The sequence below is a fragment of the Nyctereutes procyonoides genome, unplaced genomic scaffold (genome assembly GCF_905146905.1).
Source record: "Nyctereutes procyonoides isolate TBG_1078 unplaced genomic scaffold, NYPRO_anot_genome, whole genome shotgun sequence".
Classification (NCBI taxonomy): Eukaryota; Metazoa; Chordata; class Mammalia; order Carnivora; family Canidae; genus Nyctereutes; species Nyctereutes procyonoides.
Window position 1 is genome coordinate 46080026 of NW_026575121.1, and position 26162 is coordinate 46106187.

The 26162-nt window shown below is 42.8% G+C and overlaps 1 protein-coding gene, 1 long non-coding RNA gene and 1 pseudogene across 3 annotated transcripts in view; 1 reads left to right on the top strand and 2 right to left on the bottom strand.

The window, feature by feature from the left end:
• Nucleotides 1-286: 286 nt before the first annotated feature.
• Nucleotides 287-24191, bottom strand: LOC129516277 (uncharacterized). The gene is made up of 3 exons (XR_008665737.1): nucleotides 24099-24191; nucleotides 17465-17632; nucleotides 287-497 (listed from the first exon to the last, which is right to left on the bottom strand). It is a non-coding gene; the product is annotated as an uncharacterized LOC129516277 (long non-coding RNA).
• LOC129516276 (BCL2/adenovirus E1B 19 kDa protein-interacting protein 3-like) lies at nucleotides 3394-3920 on the bottom strand (annotated as a pseudogene).
• CLDN10 (claudin 10) overlaps nucleotides 9890-26162 on the top strand; it is a 127221-nt gene continuing 110948 nt past the window's right edge. The window contains exon 1 of one of the 2 annotated variants that reach the window (XM_055335578.1): nucleotides 9890-10336. In XM_055335578.1, coding sequence (XP_055191553.1) covers nucleotides 10123-10336 — 214 coding nt within the window. In that variant the 5' untranslated portion in view covers nucleotides 9890-10122. The remainder of the gene's footprint in view (nucleotides 10337-26162) is intronic. The other variant, XM_055335580.1, reaches the window with a different exon arrangement.

The following is a 26162-nucleotide window of genomic DNA, read 5'->3' on the forward strand; positions in this document are numbered from 1 at the left end:
ATCTGAAGGAGGCATAGGGCTAGTCCAGCCTTCTGCACCGAAAATCAGAATTGAAAGCTGGACAAGAGGGACGCCTGGGGGCTCAGTGGTTGAGCCTCTGCCTTCGGCCCAGGGCGTGATCCTGGGGTCCCGGGATCGAGTCCCGCATGGGGCTCCCTGCATGGGGCCTGCTTCTCCCTCCTCCTGTGTCTCTGCCTCTCTCTCTCTGTGTCTCTCATGAATAAATAAATAAACTCTTTAAAAAAAAACAAAACAAAAGAAAGCTAGACAAGAAAACACACGATGAAGGAAGACAGGGAGAAAGGGAAGAAGGAAGGAGAGGAAGAACGCCCGGATCCTAGCTTGGAAGAGCAAGGGGGCGCCGCGTGGTGCAGAGGACACGCCTCCGGGCAGGTAGGCCAGGTGCCTGCCAGGCTCCTCCCGCAGGAATCAACTTCTTTTTGCAGGCAGGTGGCTGTGTGAGGCCAAGTAGGGTTGAAACAGGAAATTTGCCGGGCCTGTAACAGGAGATTACGGTGTGATTGTGAAAAATAGGAATTCATTCCATTTCTTCCACCCTCCCCCACCCCAATAAAAGCTGACCACCTGGGACCATTTGGTTCCCCCGGGGCTGAGGGGATTCCCGGGGGTCCCAGGCATCCAGTACTAAAATGTAAAATGTAGATGGTCTGGGCAAACCAAAAGGGTTGATTGGTGACCCTAATCTCAATATCCTCATTTTTCTAGGAAAAATCATTATAACAATAGATGATGTCTATTGAACACTTTCACTGTGCTCTACAGGTATTATGTCGTAATCCTCAAGCCAGCTTAGTTAGGAGGTGTTTGTGACATAAAATTTATTAGCCTGGAAGAGCTCACAGATTCCATCCCCTCCCCACCTTTCAATCACAGCTGTGTTCCCCACACTCTGACAGTCCTCCAGCTGTTTTGTGATTTAAACTGGCTATTTCTAATGTTTCTGCCTTTGCAGACTTAATTCTTCCCCCTTTTATTTTTCTAAGATTAATTACAGCGGATTCTTCCCCTACCCCACCTGCAATTACCCTTTGAATTCCAGGAAGCTTTAAAAATGATCAAAGAACATTTAAAAATTTGGTTTCTCTTAGCATTTCTTTCTTTTTTTTTTTAAGATTTTATTTATTTATTCATGAGGGACAAGTAGAGACATAGGCAGAGGGAGAAGCAGGTTCCTTGCAGGAAGCCCAATGTGGGACTTGATTCAGGGACTCTGGGATCAAGCCCTGAGCCAAAGGCAGACACTCAACCACTGAGTTACCCAGGCGTCCCTCTTAGTAATTCTGACAATGGGATAGTGAACAAAATTTGGTTGAAATTTTCCAGAAAAGTAATTTCTTCCTTTCTCCCCAGGGGACGTTAAAGTAAAAAAGTGGTCCTATGCTCAAAACACTTTCAGATTCGTCCAGGTGGTATATCTCTTTTGTTTCTCAGATTTTAATCCTGTAATTCTTGATGTCAAAAAGGAGACTGCACTATGTATTTACATGTGAAAAGAAATCAAAGTGTACAAAATTCTGGCAGACAGAGTAAGAGACTAATAACTACTTATAGGCAGAATTATTTAAATTTTTTAAAAGATTTTATTGATTTGTTCATGAGACAGAAAGAGAGAGGCAGAGGGAGACACAAGCAGGTTCCATGCAGGGAGCCTGATGTGGGTGGGACTCGATCTGATCCCGGTACTCCAGGATCACACCCTGAGCTGAAGGCAGGCGTGCCTAACTGCTAAGCCACCCAGACGTCCCAGAATTATTTATTTTTTTATTGCTAGTTATTAGCTGTTCAGAAGAATGTTTTACAGTGCCTTGGTTAAGCCCTGGAATCAAGATTTTGGCAAAAGAGGTGGGTCTTAATGTTCCTAGGTTTTAAGAAATCTAGTTGAAATCTTTAAGATTTTATTTGAGAAAGAGAACAAGCAGAGAGAGAGAGAGAGAGAGAGAATGAGAGCATGAGCTGGAGGGAGGAGCAGAGGGAGAGGGAGAAACAGACTTCCCGCTGAGCAGGGAGCCTAACATGGGGCTAGATCCCAGGACCCCAGGACCATGACCTGAGCTGAAGGCAGACACTTAAGTGACTGGGCCACTTGGGTGCCCCTCTAGTCGAAATCTTATTTTAATGCTATAAGAAAATAGGTGGGGTTTTTTGGGGGGGAGGGGGTTCATTTTAAATTGCTGGATTTTCATCTTTTTTAAAAAAGTATTTTATTTTTATTTATTTTTTAAATATTTTATTTATTTATTCATGAGAAACACAGAGAGGCAGAGACACGGGCAGAGGGAGAAGCAGGTTCCTTGTAGGGAGCCCGATGTGGGACTGATCCCAGGACTCCAGGATCACACCCTGGGCCAAAGGCAGGTGCCAAACCACTGAGCCACCCAGGCGCCCCTGGATTTTCATCTTAATTGTAGGATCAGGCATACCTTTTCTGGGAATTTAACTCACGGTATGATGAAGAAAAATATGTACTGAAAGAGAAGTTTATCAGACTATCTTATTTTTTTCAAGAGGGAGCTCTTTCTATATGTAGCTAATTTCCAAAAGAAGCTAAATATGAATTGAGATTAGGTAGCACAGCAAAATTTGCACAAATCTGAAATTCCAGGATTCCTTTCATTTGGAATCGATTCATTTATTGTTCTTTCCTGACAGGTTATTTGATTTTTTTTTTTTTTTAAGTAATCTCTATGCCCAACGTGGGGCTCAAACTCACAATCCTGAGATCAAGAGTCACGTGCTCTATTGACTGAGCCAGCCAGGTGCCCCAGATTATTTGATTTTTAGAGATATTTTTCAATATAAGTATTTCCCCCCCTTTTTTTTTGTTTAAAATAATTTTTTATTGCCCAGGTATTTTTTTTCTTTGTCTTATTTTGTTTTCTTTTTAAATAACTATAAATTCAAGCTTAGGGAAGCCTGCTTTGTCTTGAAAAAAAAAAAAAACAGTAACAAGAAAGCTGTTCTATCATTTGCTAACCTGATCTCATTTTAAGAGAGAGATGGTAGCCATCTTGCAAGAGTAAAATTTATACCATGAATGAGGCAGGTCTCGTGGCACTAAAAAGAGACAATAGCATTGTTGACAAAATTATAATCTGCTGATGGCATTTGTGGAAAAGAAGCCCTTGCAAATTTCTAAATAACAGTAAACTCTGTTAGGAAATTCTAAAGTGTCTTATAGGCCAAAAAGGGAATGAGGTTAGTAAAATGCCTCAACAGAGTTTGAATAAAATGCTGGATTTGAGAGTTGCTGGAACTTGGATATGTAAAAATAGGGTGGTAGGTTGAGTCTTGCTTACAATGGTTTCAGGTTCAAATAAACTACTGTGACAATACAGCACTTCACGGGTCACACGCTTTTCCAGGGCTGTTCCTTCAGTAGGTGCTGGCAGAAGGTGTGCTCAGTCGCTTTCCAATATAGATGCCTAACCCCAAAGCCAAAACCTGAGAGAGCTGGAGAGACGGAATGAACACCGTAAGGATTCTGCGGACAAAATACCCCCTTTCTTCATGGCCCCACTTTTCCTCATGCTTAAGAGTCGGAGCATTTGGGGTGTCTGAAGTGGAACTCCTTAGGTGGAATGTTTTCAGGTCTACTGGACCAGTCGGACACCCAGTCTACACTTTTCTTCAAAGCATCAACTTCTTTCTCTCCTTCTGCAGCTTCTTCTGACTGAGAGCTATGGTCCCTGCTGGTGTGCTTCTCCACATCAAACATAATCTGCCCATCTTTGAGAACTGGCTCTTGAACTACTCTGTCCTGATTCATGCTGCGCATCCAAAAGAATCTTCTCCATGTCTCCATTGTGGACAGAGGATGAGGAAGGTACATGTTCTAGCCCCCCATTTTCCCCATTGCCATTACCATTGCCATTGCTGCCGTTCATGGGTAGCTCCACCCAGGAACTGTTGAGCCCGGCTGGCCTGGCGGGGGCAAAGGCTGTTCGCCTTCCTCACAGTTGTTGTTGTGCGGGGGTGGTGGCTGCTCTACTAAATGGGAGGACACTGTCGGGCTGCTGAAAGAGCTGTGGCCGCAGCAGGACCGCCTCTGGTTCTCAGGCAGCAACACCAAGTATTTCCTTGGTAACATTTGGTGACCTTTATTCCTGGCACAGAGTGGATTAAATCTCCTATATAACCTTCCTGAAACAAAACACTTACAGTTGCTAGAAAAAATATTTGAAAAATATATTTTTTAAAATATTTTATTTCTTTATTTATGAGAGACACAGAGAGAGGGAGGCAGACACACAGGCCGAGGGAGAAGCAGGCTGGATGCAGGGAGCCCCAAGCACGACTCGATCCCAGGGACTCCTGGATCACGGCCTGAGCCAAAGCAGACTCTCAGCCGCTGAGCCACCCAAGCGTCCCTGAAAAATATTTTAGAATGCAGATTTGAGCTGGTAAGAAAGCAAAGGAAATCTTTAGAGGCCAAAAATGTGGAGAGAAAGCACAAATACAGAAAAGTAAGCCAGCTTTGAGGCCAATGGCTACCCTGAGGGATCCCTGGTCACCGAGATTTTAATTCCCAGTTGACCATAACTGGGAATCCTAGTGCTATGCAACACTGTAGTATGGATCAGAGAACTTTGCATAAAGTTGTTCCCACCCCAAAGTAATAACTGCAGAGGGGAAAATTAAAAAGCACTGTTTCACCACCCCCATCATCATCGCCATCACTGCCCTCCTTGGTCGTGGTAGGGGAAAGTCCTGTCTCAACATTGGATCCGAGTACAGGGACAAACAGAAGTTACCTGAGAATTCCTAACCACAAGCTGACATTCACTTGGATGTAGGGCTAGAATTCACATTAACTGGATGACTAGTAAAAGATGATAATTTAAAGTAGTCCTGGGTTGGGGGCACCTGTGTGGCTCAGTCAGTTAAGCGTCTGCTTTAGACTCAGGTCATGATCCTGGGATCCTGGAATTGAGCCCCACATCAGGCTCCCTGTTTAGTGGGGAGTCTGTTTCTCCCTCTTTGTCTCCTTATGTCCCTCTCCCCCACTTGTACTCTCTCCCTCTCAATAATAAATATTTATTTATAAAATATTTATTTATGTAGTCCTGGGTTGATAAAATGTAGTCCTGGGTTGATAGCTCACCTAAACAAAGGCAGAAGCAAATATAAATTCTATCTGGGGGAACACATATCTAACTCAGGCCTCAAAATATTTCCATGAGAAAGTTGCCAGGAACATGAGTTTACAATCACAAAGCACGTGTTTTAACAAACCACCACGAGTGAGAGGGTCAGTAGAAAAAAAGGTCAACCTGCAAAAACTGCAGATATGAGAATAATGAGATATAGAATATAAATTACCTTTAATACTTAAGAAACAAACTACGGTGGGATGCCTGGGTGGCTCAGGGGTTGAGCATCTGCCTTCCTCTCAGGGAGTGATCCTTGGGTCTGGGGATCGAGTCCCACATCAGGCTCCCTGTGAGGAGCCTCCTTCTTCCTCTGCCTGTGTCTCTGCCTCTCTGTGTCTTTCATAAAGAAAAAAAAAATCTTAAAAAAAAAAAAGAAACAAAGTAGGGCATTTGAATTATGACTAAAGAACAAAAGATTTAACAAAAGAAACAGGAAGATACAAAAAAAGATAACATAGAAACTCTAGACATTTTTAAAAAATATTTTATTTATTCATGAGAGACACACACAGAGAGGCAAAGCTATAGGCAGAGGGAGAAGCAGGCTCCCTGCGATTGAGCCCGATGCAGAACTTGATCCCAGGACCCTGGGATCATGTCCTGAGCCAAAGGCAGACCCTCAACCACTGAACCAGCCAGGTGCCCCTATAGATACTTTCAGGATTGTATTAGAAATTAGAGCCTCTGGATGGGTTAACAGCAAATTACTTGCAGCCTGGAGAGATAAGGTGGTTAAAAATATTAAAGAGAAATTAAGAAACAGGACAAACAAAAATAAATCTTATCAGAGTTAAGAAAGGAGATAAAGAATTAGTGGCAGAGGTAACATCTGCAGAAGGATGCAACCAAGAGTTTTCCAGAATTGATGAAAGATATGAATCATTAGATTTAAGAAGTTCAGTAGGTCCCACAGATTACCAAAAAAGATTCATACTTAGAAAGTCAAAGCAAAACTGTGAAAATCAAAGAAAATCTTAAAATCAGCCAAAAAGAAACATGAATTAATCTATAAAGAAATGAAAAATCCAATTCTTGATATCTCTACAGCAAAAATGGAAACCTGGGGCAGCCCGGGTGGCTCAGTGGTTTAATGCTGCCTTTAGCCCAGGGCCTGATCCTGGAGACCCAGGATCAAATCCCATCTTGGTCTCCCTGCATGGAGCCTGCTTCTCCCTCTGCCTGTGTCTCTGTCTCTGTCTCTCTCTCTCTCTCTCTCTCCTCTCTCTCTCTCTCTCTCTCTCCCTCTCTCTCTCTCGTCTCCTGAATAAATAAATAAAAATTAAAAAAAGAAAAAGAAACATCTTTAAAAAAAATGGAAACCAGATGAAAATGGTACTATATCTTCCAAGTTTGGGGTCAAAATAATTGTCACCTTATAACTGTATACCTAGGAAAATTATCCACCAAAAGCAAGCACAGAACAGATATAATTATCTGACAAACAAAACTAAGACAGGTAACTAGCCCCTCATAAAGAAACCTTCCAAGGAAAGACCTTAGGAAGAAGAAAAATAATAAACTCACAAGGAAGTTTTGAGAAGCAAAATGGAATAGCAAGCAAAAAAAGAAAAATGACAGTATAGAGTAATGATAACAAGCATGGGGCTAGTATTTGTGGAAATAAAACTCTAATTTATGAGATGAAAAATCAAACACAGAAATAAAGTAATAACATCACCAGAAGAGGAGTTATTAACCTTAAAGCATCTTGAGGTCTGTATATTATTCAGAAAGAGAGTAAAGACAATGATTGATTTTATTAAGTTAAATATGCACTAAAATTTCTAGAGTAACTATTAATACAAATAATGTATAACTTCTAATTGAGTAGAAAAACTGAAATGTGGAAAAAAGCCTCAACTTAAAAAATGCAGAAAGAAGAAAGATAATATGTACAGTTGACCTTTGAACAACAAGGGTTTGAACTGAGCAGGTCACTTGCATGTGGATTTTTTTTTTTATAAATACAGTGCAGTATTGTAAATATTTTCTCTTCCTCCTGATTTTACTAATAATATTTTCTTTTCTCTGGCTTACTTTATTGTAAGAATACAGTATATGATACATATAGCATATAAAATATGTGTTAATCAACTATTTATTCTATCAGTAAGGCTTCTGGTTAGCAGTAGGCTATTAAGTTTTGGGGGAGTCAAAAGTTTTATGTGGATTTTTGACCTCATGGCATCCCTAATTACCATTGTTCAGGGGCCAACTGTATATACAAGAAGGGAATTGGAAAAATCATAGTTAGATAAAATGGATGTTAGAATGAGTCCTAAGTTTAAGAATAAATCTAGTATAGGGTGCCTGACTAGCTTAGTTGGCAGAGCAAGTGGCTCTTGATCTTGGGGTTGTAGGTTTGAGCCCCGTGCTGGGCATAGAGATTACTTACAAATAAAATCTTTAAAAAAATCTAGCAAAAAATGTAACAAGACTTGAAGTATATGATTTTACTGAAAGATATTAAAAAATAGTTAAATGAAGAGACATATGATACTCATTAGCAGGAAAATTCAACTTTGTAAAGTTATTTACTTTCCTTCAACTAACATCCCAGTAAGTATGTACATGTATAACTTGATAAACTTATTCTAAAACATGAAAGGAAGAGCAAAAAGCTAAAAAAAAAAAAAAAGTCTCACTCTTGAGAAAGAAGACCAAAGTAAGAAAAATCATCACGATCTCAAGAAATATTTAGAAAATGAGAATAATTAAGAAAGTAGTGAAAGGGTGCAGAAACAGACAAGCAGGTAGATGGAAGAGATTAGAGAATCCATAAACATACCATGCAAATATTGATATCTGGTATGATAGAAGTGATACTGCAAATCAATAAGGAAACAAGGGAACATTTAGTATATTCAGAGAACTTGGGTTCTTATAATGAAAAATGAAATAGATCCCAAATCATAAAACAGAAAAATCAATTCTGGATGATTTAAGAACTTAAATGTCAAAGCTGAAACTTTGAAATAGGAGTAGAGGGTAATGTATTTATGTATTTATTATCTCTGAGGAGGATTTCTTTTTTTTAAGATTTATTTATTTATTTATTCATGAGAGACAGAGAGAGAGAGAGAGAGAGAGAGAGAGAGAGAGGCAGAGACACAGGCAGAGGGAGAAGCAGGCTCCATGCAGGGAGCCTGACGTGGGACTCGATCCCAGGTCTCCAGGATCACACCTCGGGCTGAAGGTGGCACTAAACCGCTGAGCCACCTGGGCTCCCAGAGGATTTCTTTTTTTAAAGATTTTATCTATTTATTCATGAGAGACACACACACACAGAGGCAGGGACATAGGCAGAGGGAGAAGCAAGCTCCACACTGGGAGCCCGATGTGAGACTCCATCCCAGCACTCCGGGATCACGCCCTGAGCCAAAGGCAGATGCTTAACCACTGAGCCACCCAGGCATCCCTGAGGAAGATTTCTTAATCAAGATCTCAAAAGTACAAATCATTTGGTAAAAGCCTGATAAATTTGACTACATTAAAATTCAGAGTCTTTATCCAATAGCCAAATAAAGACAAACCACAAACAGGGGAAAGATATTTGCAACATGAATAATCCTTAAAAGATTACAATCCAGGGGCACCTGAGTGTTTCAGTCAGTGAAGTGTCTGACTTTGGCTCCGGACATGGTCTCAGGGTCCTGGGGTTGAATCCTGTTTGGACATCTGCCTCTCTGCTCAGTGGGGAGTCTGCTTTTCCCTCTCCCTCTGCCCCTCCGCCTCCTTGTACTCTTGCTCTCTCTTTCTTTCTAATAAATAAAGAAATAAAATGTTTTTTAATAAAAAGATTACAATCCAGGATATATATATGTATATATATATATAAATGTTCGTTTTATATATATATCTAAAAATAAATTATAAAGAGTCAAGCAAAAAAATAAAATAAAAAATAAAAAAAGTCAAGCAACTCAATGGATAACATGAGCAAAAGCTACAAATGTCTTTGTAGACAAAAGCACAAGGAACCAAGAAATATATAATATGCTCAGCTTCATTATTAATCAGCAAATACAAAATAGTCATCATAGTGTGATACCTTTACACTCATCAGAGTAGCCCACTCCCCCCAAACCCTCCCCCAGCAAATCTGAGAACACCCCAATACCGCATTATGAAGTAAGGCAACAAGGTCATGGGGTGGTAACCTGCTAGAACTACTCAGTAGGGCAATTTAGTATTATCTATAAAGTTGAAAGAGTAGTTCCTCCTTCCTTCCTACTTCCTGGCAGTTCTAAAATTGCCCTGGAGAAACTCTGGCGCAGGTGCTCAAGAACATTTACAGTTGTTCCAACTATTATCAAGGGGTGGAGGAGAAGCAACACAAATGTTTCACCCCCCAGGAAATGGATAAATTCTAGTATATCCTTCAGCGAAGGACTCTCTTTCAGCTGTAATGTTTAATGAACGACAACTAGATTTTTGAACACAGATAAATCTCCCAGGCGTAATGTCATGTGAAAAGAAAGCAGGTTATAGAATACCTGCAACACGATTCCATTTGTGTAAAGATTCAGAAGAACCTGGAGACTAAAGCAATCGGTCAAATAAGCCTTAACTGTTACTGTATAATTTGTACTTTGCCATATCTGTCTGTTGCACGGTTCGTTAGGCTTCAGGCTAACAGAAAATTAAGCATTAACTATGGTGCCAGGAAAGAACAATCTGCACAACCGAAACCTTTAAAATCCATCTACGAAATTTTAGTAAATCTCCGTGTAGGAAGTTAGAAAGATCATCTTAGGCTCTCTTTAAAATGCCATTGGTAAACCAGACTTCATCCTGAATTGCGCACTCCTGCAGGCCATTTGAGCATGAAATGCTGTCCCCTATGCGCGTTAACTTGCTGTGACACCTGTCCGGGCGCTAGTTGCCCGCTGCATGCCTAGCCCACCAAAGCCTTCTGTCTGGACCGCGTCACTGGAGAAGGCACAGCGACATGTCCAGGGCGCAGATCTCAGCTCTGGTGTTCGGCGTCGGAGGGTTTGGAGCTCTCGTCGCGGCCACCGCGTCCAATGAGTGGAAAGTGACCACCCGAGCATCATCGGTGATAACCGCCACTTGGGTTTACCAGGGTCTGTGGATGAACTGCGCAGGTAACGCGTTGGGTTCTTTCCATTGCCGACCGCACTTTACTATCTTCAAAGTAGAAGGTAAATATAATGGCTTTGTTTGGGGTGGAAGTAAAATGTCACTTTTCCCCTCACTGTGCAGAAGCAGCTGCATACAGTTGATTCTGTGAAGACTGAGTGCTTCATTAAAAGTGCCAGGAATTGCCTAGGAGGGATGACTGTATGAATGTGGGCTGAAAGAATTAAATCATGTATTTTATATGGCAAAGGAAAGTTAATTTCATGGATCTTTTACAAATACCTAATGCGAATGATAGACTCCAAGGGACGGGGGGCAGAAGTGACTGTTTCTTTTTTTCTTTCTTTTTTTTTTTTTTAAGATTTTATTTATTCATTCATGAGAGATAGAGAGATTAGAGAGAGAGAGAGAGAGAGAGAGGCAGAGACACAGGCAGAGGGAGAAGCAGGCTCCACGCAGAGAGCCCGATGTGGGACTCAATCCCGGGTGTCCAGGATCAGGCCCTGGGCTGAAGGTGGTGCTAAACCGCTGGGCCACCTGGGCTGCCCAACTTTTTCGTTTTTAAAGATTTATTACATTTATTTGAGAGACAGAGAGAGAGAGAGTACAGGGTGGGGGGTGTGAAGAGGGACAGAGGGAGAGAGAAAATCTCAAGCAGACTCCCCATTGAGTGCAGAGCCCTGGGGGTCAGGCTCCATCCCAGGACCTGGACATCATGACCTGAGCTGAAATCAAGAGTCAGCTGCTTAAGGGACTGAGGCGCCTAGCCACTCCCAGAAGCGACTGTTTTAAAGGCTAGTTCCAATTTCCTCACATCATAGGTGAATCTTACAGACAGGTATATATACATATAGTATATATATATACACACACACACACACACACACACATACATACATACACACATGTCATCAGTAAATATGTTATCCCAAATTCCTAGATTTCCTCAGGCCATCTGAGCACGAAGTACATCCACATATACATATACATACATTTAGGGTGATAGAAGCATCTCAGAGGGATAGTACTGAGGAAAAAAATGTTTATAGAGGGGTTTCTATTTTTAAAAATAATATTTAATGGTACAATAGCAGAGCAAGAAGAATTTTAAAAGTAGTCAGTGAAAGAAAATGCCTGAACTCTGCCTTTTTGTCACTTGGTTTTATTTTTTTCAAAAGATATGTAAGCAAGCTTTTATCGTTATACATGTTAGAAACTCTATTACAAGTATATGTATCTTACAGACGGAATTTCTTTTTTTTCTTTAAAGGCATTTTCATACTTCAGGTTACCTCCAGGGAAACAGCTATTTGCTTTTATGTCATTATAAGAATCACTATCTACCTCTGCTTTCTGCTTATTTGAGGTGTTTACAAATCTGCCATAAGTTGTGGGTTTATTATGTTAGAAATTGCCTCTGGTATTTTATAAAATATAGTCTTTTCACACCAAATGGCAAAACTGTACCTTGGCCCCAGTAAAGAAAATGAAAGAAAATTTTAACTAGGAAGTTACTAAAGCATAATATTTTCTGGGATCTTGAGTCACGTATTCATGTCATTAGTGTGTAGTGCATGACAAAGGATAAAGAGAGAATACCAGGAGAATCCTAATGATAATCAACAGAAATGTTGGAGCTTGGAGACCCCACCTAGGCCCTCAAAGAATGACTCTCCTAAGCACCCATTTGAAGAACTAGCGCTATATTTCTTTTCGGTTCCAACTTGTAAACTTACTTTGGGATATTTCAGAACTGCTCCTTCTCCTATGGGAGGTTTCACTAGGTACAATGTGAAATTGTAAAAGGAAAAAAGTGTTATGGCCACCAGTAGTGTCATTCTGCATGTCCCTATATTTCTTCCTTCTGGATGGCCCCCTTTGGCCCACTCCCATCTTGGGCAGCAAGTAGAAGATATGTCATGTGGGTAAGTGTAGTTCTTTGTTCTTTACTGGGTTCATGATTTTTTTTTTAAAGGAGAAAACAAAATTTTTAAGACTTTATTTTTAAGTAATCTCCATACCCAATATGGGGCTTGAACCCACAATCCTGAGATCAAAGGTCACATGGTCTACTGACTGAGCCAGCTAGGACACCTCTACTGGGTTCATCTTTTTTAAAAAAAATATTTTGTCTTATCATCCTTTATTCTTTATTCTCTAATAAAACTCAGTTATTTGAAAAATTAACATTCAGCCTTAGCTCCAAAGTAGACTAAAGAACCGTGGTAGATTTCTGTATGGCTCCAATAGCTACTTCCCCAAATGCATCTTAGAAAACAGCGAGTAAGAGGTTATAGTTACTATATAGTTTATGGTACTCCAAATCATCCCTGCCCCCTTAAAATTTTATTGCTAATTCTGTTTTTCTATATTAATGATCATGGTTTCTATATCTGCTGTACCCTGCACATGAGAGGCAATCTGAAAAACGTGGTCCACTGACAATGCTTTGTCAGTGTAAAATTAATTTAACATAATATCTCCCCATTCTTCATCCTGAATCACAATCTTTATAAAATAAACAGCTTGCTGCAGAAATCTATTTTCAACATCAGGAGCACTGATTCATGTTTCCGGAGGAAACCGGGGCTCACACTGGGATTTCCTTATTCACATGGAATCATTGCTGACGATGCTGGTTGCTTTTCCTTTACTCCTGTTTGAAAACATAACAACGGGGGTATCGGGGTATCGGGAAAGCCTTGATGCCAGTAGGCTCTCAGATGTCACAAAAATTCCAGATTGAGAACAGAACTCAGAAACCAGCGAGGAATGAAAATGGCTATATTGCACTTTAAAATAATAAACTATTTAAGCCTATGATGTCAATTTGAGACAAATCTTCTTAGACTTAGGCCAGATTAAGCCTCCTTGAAAGAAAAAAAAAAAAAACAGAAAATCTTTCTGGGCTGCCAGGTTTTTGGTTTGTTTGTTGCCTTGCTGGTTATGTAACTTCATTGCCAGAGTCATACCTTCTTGTGGCTACCTCCCTTAGATACCTCAGGATGGCTGTGGTGTTTCAGTGACACATTTAGGTTAGCAGTGCCTAGAACCTTTAAAGATTTTTTTTTTTAAAGATTTTATTTACAGGATGCCTGGGTGGCTCAGCGGGTGGGTGTCTACCTTTGGCTCAGGACATGATCCCGGAATTGGGGATCGAGTCCCACATCAGGCTCCTTGTAGGAAACCTGCTTTTCCCTCTGCTTGTGTCTGTGTCTCTCATGAATAAATAAATAAATCTTAAAAAAAAAAGATTTTATTTACTTATTCATGAGAGACACACAGAGAGGCAGAGAGATGGGCAGAGGGAGAAGCAGGCTCCCTGGAGGGAGTCCAGTGTGGAACTTGATCCCAGGACCCTGGGGTCATGACCCGAGTCAAAGGCAGATGCTCAACCACTGAGCCACGCAGGCATCCCTAGAGCCTTTATTTTTAAAAAAAGATTTTATTTATTTATCCATGAGAGACACACACAGAGAGAGGCAGAGCCATAGAGGGAGAAGCAGGCTCCCTGTGGGGAGCCTAATGCGGGACTCCATCCCAGGACCCCAGCATCACGACCTGAGCCAAAGGCATAGATGCTCAACCACTGAGTCACCCAGGCATTCCATCCCTAGAGCCTTTAAAGATTTGATGTAAGCCAGCACCTCTCTGGACAGGGAACATTTATAATTACGGTGAAAAGTACAGACCCTCTTTGACTACAGTTCTATGGAATGAATTTCCAGGAAGACACCCTAGGGACACTTGTAATTCCATCTCCATCATGGCCTGCAAGCTACTTGAGTTTTCTTTCTCCTTTCTTTTCTTTCTTTCTTTCTTTCTTTCTTTCTTTCTTTCTTTCTTTCTTTCTTTCTTCTTCTCTTTTTAAAGATTTTATTTTATTCATGAGAGACACAGAGACACAAGCAGAGGGAGAAGCAGGCTCCTCGCAGGGAGCCTGATGGGAGACTCAATCCTGGATCCCATGAGCCGAAGGCAGATGCTCAACCGCTGAGCCACCCAGGCATCCCTTGTTCTTCTTTTGTGTCACTGTAAATAGGGATATTTCAACTATGAAAGCAAAGAGTCTCTCCTAGGGAGGAAAGCAGTGATTTCTGACACAGAAGGCTGGGTCCAGAAAGCATTGCTACAAGGAGGGACCGAAGCTGCATTGCGGTTACCTCAAAGACAGGGACCTGAACTGTGAGGTTCTCCTTGAGCTCCTGGCACATAGTGGTCTCTGGCTAGATATTTGCAACATAGCTGAACACCAAAATAATGAACGAGACAGATGGTTCCTGACAAGGGCAAAATTGTACTCATGGAGGAAGGCCACAGTGTTGTGAATTGAGTGATTTAGGACAAGGACTCAGGCAACAAAAATCACTGAATTACTGATCAGTGGATCACACTTCAAACTGACATTTTTTTTAAAAAAGATTTTATTTATTTACTTGACAGAAAGAGAGAGCACACAAGTAGGCAGAACAGCAGGCAGAGGGAGAGGGAAAAGCAGACTCCAAATGAGCAGGGAGGGAGCCTGCTGCAGGGCTCCATCCCAGAACCCAGAGATCACAACCTGAATTGAAGGCAGACCAGACCCTTAAACTGACTGAGCCACCCAGGCGCCCTGAAACTCTGACTCTTTTATTAACTAGCTGCAAGATCTTGACTTTGCAAATGAATCTCTCTGGGTCTCATTCATAAATTTCTTTCTCTGTAAATCGAGACAGCTGGACTCCAAGAGTCCCTTGAAATACCTGTCAACCTGAGGTTCAGTTTGAGGGCTTTGCAATGCTTCACCACCTTACTGTAGTTCAGGGAAGAATTAGAACTATAAAAGGCTCCTCTAAGATAATTGCTCATGAGATTAGCCCTTCTTTTTTGCCCGTTATCTATTATCTTAGCTGGCTTCCTGTGTTTCTGTTTAGAATCTTATCTGCATCTGGGTGGAGATAGGTTTAAATGACCTCAAATGACTCAATGAATAATGGCCAAGTAAAGGTGCCAGGATTTCACTGGAATGAAACCAAACACTATTCTGGAAGCTGGCAGTCAGATGATGCTGGTTGCCTAGAGGAACATGAATCTTCTTCTCTCATCCTTCCCTATCTCCCCCCCCCCCATCCCCTTAATAGCCATGCCATATGGGGGTAAAGGAATGGAATTCCATAGAGAAAAGAAGTTTTTTATGGTGTTTAGTCATATATAGGGAACAGCTGGGAGCCATGGGACGTCATAACTAAATTTCTTGCTAGTTGACATGTGTGCCTTAGTCTGTGATTAAGTAACAGTAAATAAATCTCAAACAACAGTAATAAATGAAAATAATGACCTTGCCAGTGAGGGAAAATTGACTCTAATAATTTCAATCCTTTCAAAATATTTTACAAATAACACATTTGGAAAAAAACAAAAACCAAATAACACATTTGGTAGACCTTGGCACTCTTGGAAAGCATTTACCTTTCATCTCGGGAGAGGTGTCCATTTGCTAAGATTCTGACTGCTTTCTTAGATTTGATTTTATTAATTAAAGCTAATTTTAATTTTAGACTTATTTTCTTGCCATGTTCATTGTGCCTAGAAAGCTATTTAAAATCATATAGAAAAACTCAAATTTTGTCTTTGGCAGTTTTCACCCTCCAAATTCAACATGTTTTTGTCCCAGCAAAAAAAAAATGGCATAATTTTAAATGCATATTGATGCAGGATCGGTGAATTGTATTTTCACAGTAGAATCTGGACAAGATGAGACACCACAGAATTGTCTCTATGCCAAGAGAAATGGAAGGTTTAGCACTGAAATGTGCCTGTGCTGTGGGGAAGGTGGGTGCTAGAGCCAAAGCACCCATGATTGGACTTAGAAATCTGTCTGTAGGCTGCAGAGTGTTTTTTAATGTAAGCACTGGAGATTTCAGAATGGCTTGTCTCCCTAATAGTCTCCTAGGGGCCAGGACCTTATCTTATTTATCCTGGTATCCTCAGTACCCACCGCTCTGGCTGGCTCCTAGCAGCCACTCAATAAAGGTTTGCGGATTGAACAAATGGAAGAAAATTTTCATGGAGTTAAATTGTAACATTAAACAGAGACAGAGGGGATCTCCTGTTGTGTCACCAAGCTCTGGCAAAGGGCAACATTTCTGGAGAAGTGCTTAAACGGAGAAGAGCCATGTGTATTTTTTATGATGAGGTGCAAGAGGCATTTTTCAAGACACATAATGACCTAGAGTCTTGCTTGTTCTTTTTTTTTTTTATTTTTTTTTTTATTCATCCATGAGAGACACACAGAGAGAGAAGCTGAGAGAGAAGCAGGCTCCATGCAGGAAGCCCCATGCGGGACTCAATTCTGGGACTCCAGGATCACACCCTGGGCCGAAGGCACCCTGCTTCTTTTCTTTTTTTTTTTTTTTTTTAAGATTTTATTTATTTATTCACAAGAGAGACACACACACACACAGAGAGAGAGAGAGAGAGAGAAAGAGAGAAGCAGAGACACAGGCAGAGGGAGGAGCAGGCTCCATGCAGGGATCCCGATATGGGACTCAATCACGGGTCTCCAGGATCACACCCTAGGCCAAAGGCAGACGCTCAACCACTGAGCCACCCAGGGATCCCCTAGAGTCTTGCTTCTTAATGTATGGTCCTCAAAGCAGCAGCATCTGTATGACTTAAGAACTTGCTAGAAAGAATCTCGGGCTCTGAATACACAGACCTATTGAATCAAAATCTGCAGTTTAAAAAAAAGTCTGCATTTTAACATCTCCAGGTGTCTGTCTCCCATGCAGATTAAAATTTTGAGAAATCCTTCCTGATTAGAGCTTGGAACTTGACTCTAATGGACTCAAAGTGTACTAACTAAAGGCCTTAATTTCCCTCTGCTTCAGTTTTCTTACCTGCTAAATGGTGATTAAACAATACAACATAGGCAAATGTCTTATACAATGCCAGGCAGAGACGCTCACCATGGAGGGTAGCTCTCATTACTGTGAATATATCTTTCAGTGCGTAAGAGTTCACATCTCAGTCGTAGGCAGATGAACATTACTTCTGTTCCATAAACCTGCTTCCAACTGAGACTACAGTAGCTGCTTCCTGGAATGTGAAGCCAGTAGAAGGCAGCCTCTGAACCCTGTGATATATTTATAATGATGCAAAGAATACTGTGCTCATCAGACTCACGCTATTTATACTTAGGATTAGCGTACCTCCTACGGTGAGGCCATGCTGCATTTAGAAGTAGGTTCTCACCACAGATGTGGGCCTGTTCGTTGCAACAGTCACACGATGCATCTGCTGGAAATGGGGAGAACAGCCTCTCTTTGTGCTCCACTTAAGGAGGTAGAGCTTCACCAAACCAAAGCTGTGTTCATACACTGGGCAGAAAAAAAGGACAAAAGTTTCCTCAAATATTGCTAACTCTGAGGACTAGGAACAACTTGACAGTTTAATATATTGACTTGAACGACATTCACATTTTACAAAGTGCTTTCACATTACTTTTATCACAAAGATGATATTCTATAGCCCCATTATATGGATGAAGTCACTGGGCTCATGGAGGAACATATTTATAACTCTGTATGGTCACCTACAGATTCTGGGGGAAAATGTTCAGCATTTTGTACTAGCTCCCAAAGCTGTGTTTAAGTCCCAGCTCTGCCACTATATATTTATTTTAAAGATTTTATTTAAGAGAGACAGAGAGTGAGAGAGAGATATCATGAGCTGGGCAGAAGGGCAGAGGGAGAAGCAGACTCCCTGCTGAGGGGAGCGGAAGGGGGACTTGATCCCAGGATCCCAGGATCATGACCTGAGCTGAAGGGAGTTGCTTAACCGACTGAGCCACCCAGGCACCCCGCTAATTTTTAAAATGCATTTATACAGGTTTTGTTGAAAATAAATCAGTTTATCATATACTCAAATGTGTGCATGATTTTCTCAGAGCTGTTTTTCTTGGTCTTTTGTACTTTTTTTTTTTTTTTTATAGAGTATCTCCTGCCCGCTTTAGTCCAGATTTTATAAGTACATTTAGGGAAAAGAGATCTAACTCTACAGCATTAATTAATATTAATTAATATAGGTCTGACTTCAGCTTCTCCTATTGCTTGGTGAAAATAGGTCATTATTAGCCATTTCTGGCAGAAACAGTTGACAGGAAACAGGACAGGAAATGATACCATGATTCCAGAATTGTATATTTCTCCTATGCCCTGCTGTTTGGGGAGTGACCTTACAGTTAACCAGGAAACTGCCACTAATTTTTGTATGACCTTGTGTAAGTCACTTAAATTCACCGTTTCCCTTATCTATAGGATGAGGAGGAAAAGGAGGAGGGTATCCAGTTAATACTTCAAAAGTTTGTGGAAAGATCAAGGAAAATAGTCCCATTACATGAAATAGACTAGTATTGTTTTAAAATGTACTTGGAGGGGCACCTGGGTGGGTCAGTGGTTGAGCATCTGCCTTGGGCTCAGGTTGTGATCCCAGGGTCCCGGGATCTAGGACTAATCGAGGATTAATTAACAGTTAATTCCTGCATCGGGCTCCTTGTGGGGAGCCTGCTTCTCCCTCTGCCTGTGTCTCTACCTCTCTGTGTGTCTCTCATGAGTAAATAAATAAAATCTTTAAAAAAAATGTACTTGGAATTTGTTTTAATCAGGGATGGTAAGACACACAGACACAAAATGCTCTCATGAAGGAAGTTTTTATACTCACCGATATCTAGAAGCAAGAGGCATGGCTCCTACCCCAGACCACTGGGGAAGCGCCAGAGTCAGCTGGGAGGTGGGAAGGAGAGGGGAACCTGCCAAATGCCTTCACTGTGGCTTTCCTGAGAAGGAGTGAGTGAGGCAGAGGAATCAGGCTCAGCCGGCTCAGGATTGGCTAGCCTGAATAATCTCAGCGGGCTCTGGGGTGGTGGGGCTGTCCTAAATCACCTCTACTTGGCCCCGCTGATTAGGGCTGAGTGAGAGGCTCACCGCCAGAAGGCTTGACAAAGAAGGTAGCAGGGGATGTGGGCTTTGGAGTTGTTGATTTGCATATGAGAGATGCACTTGTTTGTTATCTCTGAGAATTGGTTAGCTGTGGGAGGGTGGTCTCCCTTTCCCCGACCTGTCACAGTGAGGCCGTGGATGCCAGAGCACTGAGAATGCAAAAAATTAAGTATAGTTAATTCAGTATGGATACTAGCTCCTTTGGTGTTTGCAAAGATAGGTGAGCGAGGCAAGGGCTTTGCTATTTTGCTTCTCCTTAGGGCTTTGCATGCTTATCTGATCTTCAGTACTTGTTTTCTCCTGGTAAATATTTTGTGTGGAAAGAGTTCAGGTTTATTTTTCACAGGGTTCACTGCCCCTCTGCTCATTGCCCAACTGACCATACATGCGACAAATCAGCTCTATTGAGTCTCCTCTGCACAGATTCCATTACTTAAACTACCTCTCATCCTAAAGGGGACACACTCAAAGGACAGTTTCTGGGCAAACAGTACGCTGGAGCTAGTAATTTCAAAACGTCCTGGTGCTGTGCATTTTTAGGTAATTCCAGAGCACTTCAGAAAGCTCTATTGCTCTTAAACTGAACTCGGGATAATTAAGCTGGCATTCAGGAGCCAGCTGGTTTACAATTAGGCTTTGGCCAGATTTTTGTATGTATTACAGGAAAAATTGATTACCAAAGGTTGACAATTTGGCAAATTGCTGTGATGCCATATTATAACTACGAAGGAACACTGCAAACAGTTAATTCATTTATTCACTAATGAGTGCCTTCATCAAAGCCTTCATTAGATTCCTGGCACAGAATCTAGGTCTGGGGACTCAGTGGGGAAAAGACATAAGCCTATCCTCAGTGGATTTGCTGACAGTCATTTAGCAAACAATTAGCTCGGAATGATAAGTGCTATCTGGTGGTAAAGTTCATGGGGTAGGCAGACTTCCCAGAATAGCACTTGATCGGTCTTGAAAGATGGATGGAAGTTTGCCAAGGAGAAAGAGAGGGCATTTCAGGCTATGGGACTCATCCAGTTCTACAACTCATTAACTGCATGACTCTGGGCGAAATGCTTGACACATGAGCTCCTCCATCTGTAGAATGGGAATATCATCTCCTTCAGCGGGTGGTGATGAGAATTAAGCGAGTTAATTTGCATAGAGCATTTAGAGCGAATGTCTGGCACACAAAGCAAAGGCCTCAAAGCAGGAGGGAACCCGTGCCTGGGGAAGAGCCAGCATTGTGCAATGGCTGGAAACAGAAGTTGTTCAGGGAGCTGGGAAAAACCAATCTGCAGGTATTAAGAAAGGGACCTTGAAGCTCTATGACAAAATTAAGACTTTGTCTTGGAGGAGGTGGAAAGCTATTGAGACATTTTGAGCAGAGAATACCGATAAGGCCTGCATTTTATTTTATTTTTAAGATTTTATGTATTTATTTGAGAGAGTGAGCAAGAGCACAAGCCAAGGGAGAGAGAGAAGCATACTCCTCGCTGAGCAGGGAGCCTGACACGGGCTTGATCCCAGGACCCTGGGATCATGACCTGAGCCAAAGGCAGATGCTCAACCCACTGAGAGTTCAGGTTTATTTTTCACAGGGTTCACTGCCCCTCTGCTCATTGCCCAACTGACCATACATGCGACAAATCAGCTCTATTGAGTCTCCCCTGCACAGATTCCATTACTTAGACTACCTCTCATCCTAAAGGAGACACACTCAAAGGACAGTTTCTGGACAAACAGTATGCTGGAGGTGCCCCATGGGGGCCTGCATTTTAGAAAGATCCTGCTGTATTTCATGTTAGAACCTGAGCCAAGGGGATGGCAGTGGGAACAGATGAGGAAGATATCTAGGGGTAGAACTGGTAAAGCAGCAATGTGGCACCTTGAGAGGGACCAGAGGTGTCAAGGACATCCCTGAGCACTCCTGCATGGAGACAGAGAAAGCTGCTTGCAGAGCAGATGGAAAGATTAATGCAATCTCAGGGGCCATTAATAGCATAAGAACATCAGAACGAGGAGGGCATTAGTCCCCTGCCCCCCGATATTCTGAAGTTGCATATGTTCTCTCCTTCTCTTCCTACTCCTCTTCCCCGATCTTATGCACATGCTCTCTCTCTTTATTTTATTTATAAAAATAAATAAATAAAATAACTGGCTAGAAGTATCCAGGGGAGGCTGGTGATTCTCTGCTAAAATGGTGGTATAAATAATCCGAGCACTGGCTAGGAAGATAGAATAGGTAATCTCTAAAGTCATTTCCACTTTGAGATCTGAGATTCTGGGAACATGTCAAAAGAGAAAGAAATATTTAAACACCAATCTTCCTGATTCGCTACTGACTTAAATATTTTTGGACAACTGTTGGGCTCTGTGCTGGGCACTGGGGAGTACAGCAATAAACAGAATTTGTCCTTGCCCTAGAAGGGAACACCTGTTCAAGTAGTAACTGTTATATATGTTGTATTAGTGTTATATTATGTTTAAATAATGTATTAATATATGTTAGAGTTAATATAATGAGTATGTAATTCTCCATCTAAATTGATTTTTAAAAAGATTTTATTTATTTATTCATGAGAGATACACAAAGAGGCAGAGACCCAGGCAGGAGGAGCAGGCTCCATGCAGGGAGCCCAATGTGGGACTCGACCCCAGGACCACAGGACCGCAGGATCATGCCCTGAGCCAAAGGAAGGTGCTCAACCTCTGAGCCACCCAGACATCCCTAAATTGATATTTTAAAGGGTCCTAAGCAGACCTGAGGGCTGCCACCTAATCCCTGGGGGAAGGAATGATTGCTAAATCCAGGCAGAAAGCTAAGTGGTGGGGGCTGGGGCATCTGAGAGCAAGTCCTGCCTTTAGCTTAGTTTCTTTGGATCAATATTTTTGGTTCATGTGTACCAAATATGGTCCATGTATAAAAACCAGACCGGCTATCCTGTTGGGAAACTGACTTTTCTCCAGAACACAAAATGTGGACCTTTGGCAAGGGGGGAAAAGGAAATGAAGGCTGTTTTCTATCTTACTACAGTCAGAAGTTCTTATTTAACCCACCCGCATACACTGAACCAGGCTTATTGGGGGGTTTCGGCCCACTTGGTAGGACTCCTATCAGTGTCCCCACTAAACTGATTCTCTGCTGTGTCCAGATCCTTCCTTGGCTCTGGGCCCCAGCTCTGGGCTCTTCGACTGCTGTGCCTAACCTCCCAGTTCCCGGAGATCAGCTGATGCCCTCTGTCCTGTTCAAACCTGGACCTCAGACCCCTCACTTTGCTCTCCTGGCTACTGTTTGGGTTCCAGGCAGTCCATCTGTCTCATGACTGTCCCTGCCCACTAATTCCAGCCTACTGGCTGCTCAGCCCTGACTCAACGCCTTCTCTGAGCCCTCAGCTCTGGACTCAACCTATCTGCTCCCTCCGAACGTGCTCTTCTCCCACTCTGTGCCCTGGGAAGAAATCCTGGAGTCTGTCTCCAAGCTGTGAGTGCGGAGAAAGGAGAAGCAAGGGGGGAAGGAATTAAGTGGAATGCAGAGTCAGGGGCATGGGCTTGGCAGGCGGTGAAGCCACAAAGAGGGACCAGCAGACACAATTATAGAATTATCTGGAATCCATTTATATCATCTGGGAAAATAACTCCTGTTATCCCACTGACAGCCTCTATCCCAGATTCAAGTTAGGACCGGCAGAGTTTTTGTTTGTTGGTTTTTAATGTTTTATTTATTTGGGATGCCTGGGTGGCCCAGGGGTTAAATGTCTGCCCTCTGCTCAGGGCGTGATCCTGGAGACCCAGGATCGAGTTCCACATCGGGCTCCCTACATGGAGCCTGTTTCCCCCCTGCCTGTGTCTCTGCCTCTCTCTCTCTCTCTCTCTCTCTCTCTCTCTCTCTCTGTGTGTGTGTGTGTGTGTTTCTCTCTCGCTGTGTCTCTCATGAATAAACACACTGAGAGAGGCAGAGACACAGGCGGGGGGAAGCAGGCTCCAGGCAGGGAGCCCGATGTGGGAATCAATCTCCGGATCCCAAGACCCCAGGATCATGCCCTGAGCGGAAGGCAGATGCTCAGTCGCTGAGCCACCCAGGCATCTCTCTGCTAGAATTCTAGAGCAGATTCACACTAGAATACTCATGCTAGGTGGGCACACACATGTAGACGCAGATGGTTCTAAGCTGACTACACATCTGTACCATCCTCACCATGCAGGTACCTCTACACATCTCTCTCTCTCACACACATACACAGACTCACATTCACCCTTCAGGTACACATGTAGACACCCACACACCCATATACAACCATGCAGGCCCCACACCAAACTACACACATATTACACACACACACATACACACCACTCACCATGCAGAGCCTCACACATATCACACACAACAGCTAGCAGAGTCAACAGGCAAACTTGGAGACCAAGGTCTTTATGGACAGAAATGTGACTCTATAGGGGCACCTGGGTGGCCCAGTCAGTTAAGCATCTGACTCTTGATTTTGGCTCAGGTCATGATGTCATGGGTGGTAAGATCGAGTCCCGTGTGGGGCTCCACGCTCCGTGCGGAGTCTGCTTGAGATTGTGTCTCTCTGCCCATCCCCTCCATCCCCTGCCACCCCAGGCTTGCACACACGCATGCTCTCTCTCTCTAAAAAGAAAAAAAATGTGCGTCTACCACACAGAAACAGTTGAAGACTTCTCATCAGCACCAGAATAAGAAGTAATTTACACAGGAGCAGGGGCAGCAGGGAAAACTTAGCTTCTGGCCTCGTCCTCAGTACCTCTCACAGCCCTGGAGTACAGTCTCCACCACACTGTCATCTTTATCTGTTAGATGTACTTTAAATTGCCTTACCTCCTTTCAGGTCTTCTAGCTTGGTAAGCATTCCCTCAGGTGGAATTTGGGGTCTGGCACGTTGTGAATACTCCATCATGACCAGTTTCCTCCTCCCCTCCTCTCTTCTCATCTTGTCTCCCTTCCTTTCCTTTTCTTTCCTTTCCTTTCCTTCCCTTCCCGCCCCTTCCCTTCCCTCCTTCCTTTCTTCCTCTTTCCCTCCCTACCCACTTCCTTCCCTCCCTTCCTTCCTTTCAGAGTATGGACCTTGAAACCTGACTTCCTGTTCAAATCCCAGATCTGCCATTACTAGCTGTGTGACCTTGGTTTAGTTACTTAACCTCTCTGTTTCAATCTCCTTATCTTAAAATGAGGCTAATAATAGTATCCTCCCTATGAGAAAGGTTAAAGGAGTTGATATATGAGTTAGCTATTATTGTTGTTTGCTCCGGCCCACAATTCTAGCCAGCCTTTCAAGAAAACTTCGAATCCTAACTTGGTCATCTTTACATTAGCCACTCTCCCAGCTTAGCATCATCTAAAAACCTTCAGCATATTCCCTGGTCTCTGTGGGATTCCTCCTATAGAGGTGAAGACCCCTCCTACCCTCCCTCACTCCTGCCCCAGAATTCCAAATCTGGGAGGATGACCACACCTCCGCGCTTCCTTGCTTCTTCCAAACTGTTGATTCCAGGCTTTCACTGATCCTGCCCTCTTTTGAGCTCTATATTATTTTCTCTGTTTCTTCCTCACACCCCTCCTGACTTTCCCGCTGGTTTGGATGAGACCACCACCCCTCAGCTGATCACCTAGGCTGGAAACTTGGAGTCCCCTAATGTTCTTCTGCTGTGTCTTCAGACCCCACATCCAGTCACCTGCCAAATTCTGTAAGTGCCTGCCCCACTCTCGGGTTCTCCCCGTGGGGCAGTTTGCCTGTCTCTGGCTAGGTCTATTGCCTACCTGGGCTCAGCCTCTGGGTGCTCCCTGCTGAACTAGATGGAGGCCAGATATTAGAAAGACATTATTTTCTGCTCTGCTACTTGCTCTAATCAAGGCTATCCCACACTGCCAGGTAAAATTTGCAAAGGCTGAGCAGCTTCCAGTTTAATTCTGGGCTTTATTCAGCTGCAATTAGGGAGCATTTACTCCATGCCAGTCTCCACGGTACTCGGCATCTCATTTAATCCCCAGAGCGACCCTCTGAGGTCGGCACTACAGTCACATCCAGTCTATAGATGAGGCAGCTCATCTGTAACTTGCTCAAGTTCATGGCTAAGGGGTGGCCGTGGCAGGATCCAAAGTCAGTCTATGACTCCCAAACCCAGGGATCGCCTACCCACCAAGGACACCTGGTGGCTAATTCCCAGCGAGAGGAAGGCCCCACAGCAGTGCTAACTCCCCCTTCTAGTCTCCCTGCTACAACCAGACTGGACCTGGTATGTAATTTTTTTCCTGCTCTGTGCCTCTACTCGCGCTGTGTGGGGCAAATGCCTTTCCTCATTGTCCCCTGTTCCTTCTCCCTTCAACTTCTACCTCAAATGCCACCTCTCATGCAAAGCATTTTTAATCTTCTAACCAGAAGGGACCTTTGTCTCCATCCATCCCCACCCCCTGGGGGCACTTGGTACTTTCGTTATTGTGACTTTGTTTTTCTGGCTTGTGTTGTGGTTACTCGTGCACTTGTCCTTTCCCACCACTGGATTCTAAACCCTGTGAGAACAGAGATTGAGCAATGTCTCTCTCTCCCCTGCTTGGAAGAGTGCCCTGCGCCAAATCTATGCCCTATGAGTGCGTGCCGAATTAGTGAATTTTTTGTTGGGTTGAATGAATGGCTGCAAGGATAGGACCACAGGGACTGGCTCCTCAGGGACTGGCTCCCATTACTGACTCATTACTGAGTCTGCATAGACTCATTACTTAGTCTATCTTGGTGGTTACCAGGCCCACATTTCTCCTTCCTGTAGAAAAGCGTAGCATGATAGAAGTTGTGACACATCTTATTAAGCTCATCAAAAGAAATAGGGTCTAATATGGCATTTCTTACCCTTAGGAATCATGCTGGCTTTTTTTTTTTTTAAGATTTTA